Here is a 4893-nt window from a genome sequence, read left to right as displayed (position 1 = left end):
ATATATGATTTATGAAATAAAGAATTTAAAGAATACTTTAACTATTAAAACAAAGTTTCAATTACCAAACCATAATTTTAATTTAAAATTGTGATCTATTTTTTTTTTCTTTTGATTTTTAAAATGACAAAATAAATGTAACAGATTGTGTTTATAAATGTAGTCATTCATAAAAAAATAAATAAATATTTAATACATATATTTTTATATTAAAATATTCATTTTTAATCGTATATCAAAATAGATAAGTTAAGCTAAAAATTTTTTTAAAAAAATCTATGTACTCATTTAAATTTTTTTTCGCAAAATTTCTTTATAGAAAATCTGATAATGTCAAAGATACTGTAAACATATTATGAGAAAAAACACTTAAATGTTTACTTTAATCTGTACTTTCAATCTCAAGAATCAAAAGATTTTTAGAAATGTAATTTCAAATGTGTTAGAATTTAACACATACCAAGTAAGAAGGTAATTTCGAGAGCAAAAATTAATTAATGCAGCAATAATGAATTGTGAAACTAATGCAGCAATTTATTTAAAATAAATTTTAAAATTATTTAAAATAAATTCTTATAAGAAAAGAAATAATAAAGTATCAATAATTTAAAACACTGCGTTTTAGCTTTTTAAATCAATATCTATATATAAAAATTAGTTGATTTAAATCAATGATTTTTTTAAAAAAATCATTTGATTTAAATTCTGATTTAAATCGTGATTTAAATCAAGCTGATTTAAATTAACAAACCCTGGATACCTTTAATAAAGATTTACATCATAATCACAAAAATAGAATAAAACAAATAAATATCCAATGAGAGAACGAAGTGATCTCGGATTCCCAAGCAATCTGAAATAGTTTTTTTTTTGGGGGGGGNTTTGGGGGGGGGGGTTGTGCGGCGCAACTAGCTTGCACGCGGGAGTTAGCAAGTGAAAGTATTATGAACTTTTTTCATGCAATACTTTGACAGCTAACTTCTTATATGCATAATAAATATTTTCTTAAAACTTTTTCATTTGAGATGAGAAAGGTTATGCATTCGTGTATGTCTATACACGAATGCATAATTATGATGTAGTTAATAGGATTTTTATTCTCTAACACCTTGCAATTTTGGCTAAGTAATTACTGGGATAATTTATGACTAATTACATGAATTATTTATGCTTTATCCTGTTAGATAATTCAAACAAATTAGAAAATCCTACAGTGTATACTTTAGGCATAGGGAACCATCTCTACAGAAATTTTATTGTTGACGCAACGCCTTCGTTAATGAGAGAATATAATCATATTTCATGAATAATATTCTATGATGTAGTTTGTATATAAATTGGTACCGACACCTAATAGATAATGTGGTATAAAATTGACCTTGAGCGAAGAACTTTCAATAAGAACTTTGTTTAAAATCTTTTTTTCTCCAATGCCCACCAGCAGAATGACATTTCGTCATACAGGCATCTGAAGGGCAGATTTGTTGGCCACTTTTTCAGGGGCACCATATTAGGTGGGCCGACATTGCCCCCACCCTAAGGACAGATAGTACAGAGAATGAAGGAACATCCATGTCGTGACCGGGATTCAAATCCAGAACCTTTCTGATGCAAGGCCAGTTCCCTGACCCCCAGGCAGGCAGGCAGGCCGGCTTGCTTGTTTAAAACTTTTGCTGATAGAGGTTAAAATAAGCACGTGCTTAGTCTTAAATCCGTATTCAACAACAGCGTAACGTTGAAAATGAGCAATCATGATTAAAAAGTGGCAACCTCGAATACCAAAATTGTCGGAAAAATCCCATTACGAACTTTCAGAATGGATAACTAGTAACTTGACAGAAACTTTTTAAACATTAAAAACTAATTTTTTTTGAAGATTTCATTCAAAATATAACTTAGAGCCAGCTTATGTATTTTGACCATAGAGATGTAAAGTATTTAGAGAGAGATCCACGCAATATGGTTCTTATCCCGAAGTGACAAACTACTGATCATTAGAAAGGAGTTTGGTTAAATTCTTTGATTTTACCACTCTAAAACAACAATATTTTCCCGAAAATTGCTAAGCAAAGGAATTGCTTGACGAAAAGTTTCTTTAGAAATCATATTTTCCTTTTGTTAATGAGTGATAGGAGCATGTATTTCGTATAAATTAAACATACAATTTCAAGTGAGACTGCATTGTATCCTTTTCAAATTACTGAAGAAACTTAAAAAAGGAATGTGATTAATAAAAATTTTATAAAAACTTAAGAATAGTTTTTTTTTTCTTTTTCTTCTTTTTTTTCATCGTAAGCATTTAAAATCTAAATTAAGCGATAAATTAATTGTAAAGGTGAATAGAGTAATCTTTGATTAAAATTTATGTAAAAATATGTGTGCTTGGAGATTAAAAACTACTTTGCAGACACAAAGAATTTTTATTAAAGTAAATTAACATTCATTAGAAAGGTTGAGTTTTCAAAAAATTTGATTAATTATTTTTACATTTTGTAAACAATTATATTAACTATATATTAAGAACTGTTAGAAGTTTATCAACATGCTCATTTTTTACATAAGTCCTTCGGTGACAGCAACTTCCGTATTGTTATTTCTCCACTACAAAGCTGTAAAATGAAAAGAACAGTTGAATTTAAATCAATTTTTATGAAAATGTATAGTAGAATTTTAAAAAGCAATTGAGAGACTATGGCATTCTAGGTATTATAAAAAAATTAGTAAAAAAAAAGATCAGATTTTTTATTCTTTACTGTAGAACAAGAGGATTGTGGAACTATTTATGGGCAAAACTTTTATTAGAATCTCATTATATTTCATATTTTGTTTAAACATATTTATTCTCGAGAACAGGTCTTTAAGACAGATCAAACGTGCAACCTTAAAAAATAATGTGCACAAAAGTTTGCAATTACATAGTATTTAAATTAGTTATAATTATTTTGTTTTCTTTTTTACTTACAAAAAACAGCCAATCATTATACTAGAAGTAAAATAATAAGCGTATTGTGGAAGAAAGCGTAAAGAGAGCTAAGATATCTTACCAAAAATCTTATTTTTGCTCTTCATTCCACATTTTCAGGTAGCTCAGGGGATGAAGGCACTAAGTTATGGAGTGGAAGAAGGTTTCATGTGCATTTGGGAACATCTTTGGAATTTACTTTCGACCTTCTTTTGGTAGCATATAAGTCACCGAAATTTGATTGCTTAAGATCGAACAGTTTAAATGAATGTTAGAGATTCGTAGATTTATTTCCTCTCACATTCTGATTTTTTAAATGAAAAAATCAAAAGAGGAAATCTTGAAATGTTTTTTAGACAGTGCAATAGGATGATTTTGATTTGTGTCTGATATAAATTTTAAAATTTTAAATTTATTTCTCCCATCAAAAACAAGATTTCATCTATTGAACTTAAACAACGCTTATCAGAAATAAGAACAGGAGCTAGCTTTGAATCTTAAAGAAAGAAGAGGCTCATTTTTACGGCGACCACAAAAAACCGGCAAATCATGCAAAAAAAACCCAGCCAAAATAGCCAAACTAACAGTAACCATACGTACTTTCACTTTCGGTTCTAGTTAGGTTTTGCTTTTAAACCGAATGATAAAGAATTTTTTTTCTTCCAATTTAAGCATTGAAATGAAAATGTTGATGATTTTTAATTTACCCGAGGAGTGAAGAAGATTCCTTTTAGTTTTTCCGGAAAAAGAGGTACTACCTCGCTATCGAGTATGCGTAAATGGACACAAAATAAAACTCTATGTAAAGGAAAGTTTGTGGAGGTGGAATGTGAAAAGTTGTCAACAAAAAATTGTCAGTTGAATTTTTTAAAATTTTGATTTAATAGTCAGTTAATCGAAATATCTAGACATGTATGAATTGATCTCAACGATATTTGAAATCATATAGTTCGTTTATATTTTTAATTAAATTGTGGATAACTGAAAATATAAAAACTTAAAAAGCAAGAAAATAGCAAGGAATAGTCTCACCTAGAAGTTTTTCATTCTGATTTAAAACGTCAGCATTTTGACTTTTTGTTCATTTAGAACCTAATGCAGATACATAGATACTCATTACGGGATGTTCAACTTGGCAGAACAAGTCCAATGTTTCCAGACATGATTGAACGCTCTGTGCTTTTACACCAGCAAAAGTTGAGTCGTTATGCATTTGTCGGCGTATGATCTTATCACCGATGACACCCCACTGAATGGCAATCCCTGAATAGAAAATTTTTTTAAGACTATGTAATATATCTTATACTATAATACGAGGAATGGTTGCCAAGTCGAAAATCGCCCCAGAATTAATAAACTCCGGTAAACTTGGGGGTCAGGGGTTTTTGGCCACGAGAAATCGATTGGCGCCGGTTTTGAAGCGCTACGGTCAAGCAGTTCGGAGTTACAGATAGGATATTTTCAAACTTTATTAGTTCGCCATAATGGCTATTCGCGATCGCAACGCTCGAGTACGCCGTCTAGCGGGAGCTTGTAAATATCGGACATTAATTTATCACGTTTTCATTTAGTTCCATCAAAGTCATTGACTGAATCAGACGCCATTTTTTAGCAGCAAATAAGAAACAAAATTTCCCTAAGGAAAAGGCCGAAGAACTTGAAAAAAATCTCCAGAATATTAGTAAATCTTTCAGGAACAGAACACGCCAAACATTTGAAGAAAAATTCCTCAATAATTTTTAATTTCTATTATCAACAAACTTGCAACTGATGACTTCCGATTTCGGATACTGTTACAGATGTGTGTATTAAGGTAAAATGCATTTCTTCTGTCTTCAATTCATTACGAATTAAAGTGAAGTCAACATTGCTTTCGTCATTCCAGTGAATAAATATGAATTCAGAACATACAGAATTGTAATAGTTATAGC

The 4893-nt window shown here is 29.8% G+C and overlaps 1 protein-coding gene across 4 annotated transcripts in view; it reads right to left on the bottom strand.

The window, feature by feature from the left end:
• Positions 1-2400: 2400 nt before the first annotated feature.
• Positions 2401-4893, bottom strand: part of LOC107451272 (fatty acid synthase) — an 87334-nt gene continuing 84841 nt past the window's right edge. For 3 of the 4 annotated variants that reach the window (XM_016067319.3, XM_071183367.1, XM_071183368.1), the window contains 2 exons: positions 3995-4225; positions 2401-2609 (listed from right to left, as the gene is read on the bottom strand). In XM_016067319.3, the coding sequence (XP_015922805.1) occupies positions 4044-4225 (182 nt within the window). In that variant the 3' untranslated portion in view covers positions 2401-2609; positions 3995-4043. The remainder of the gene's footprint in view (positions 2610-3994; positions 4226-4893) is intronic. The other variant, XM_071183369.1, reaches the window with a different exon arrangement.

Source organism: Parasteatoda tepidariorum, chromosome 7, assembly GCF_043381705.1.
Source record: "Parasteatoda tepidariorum isolate YZ-2023 chromosome 7, CAS_Ptep_4.0, whole genome shotgun sequence".
Lineage (NCBI taxonomy): Eukaryota > Metazoa > Arthropoda > Arachnida > Araneae > Theridiidae > Parasteatoda > Parasteatoda tepidariorum.
The sequence above is the reverse complement of the archived record's forward strand: the minus strand, read 5'-3'. Positions and strand labels throughout refer to the sequence as shown.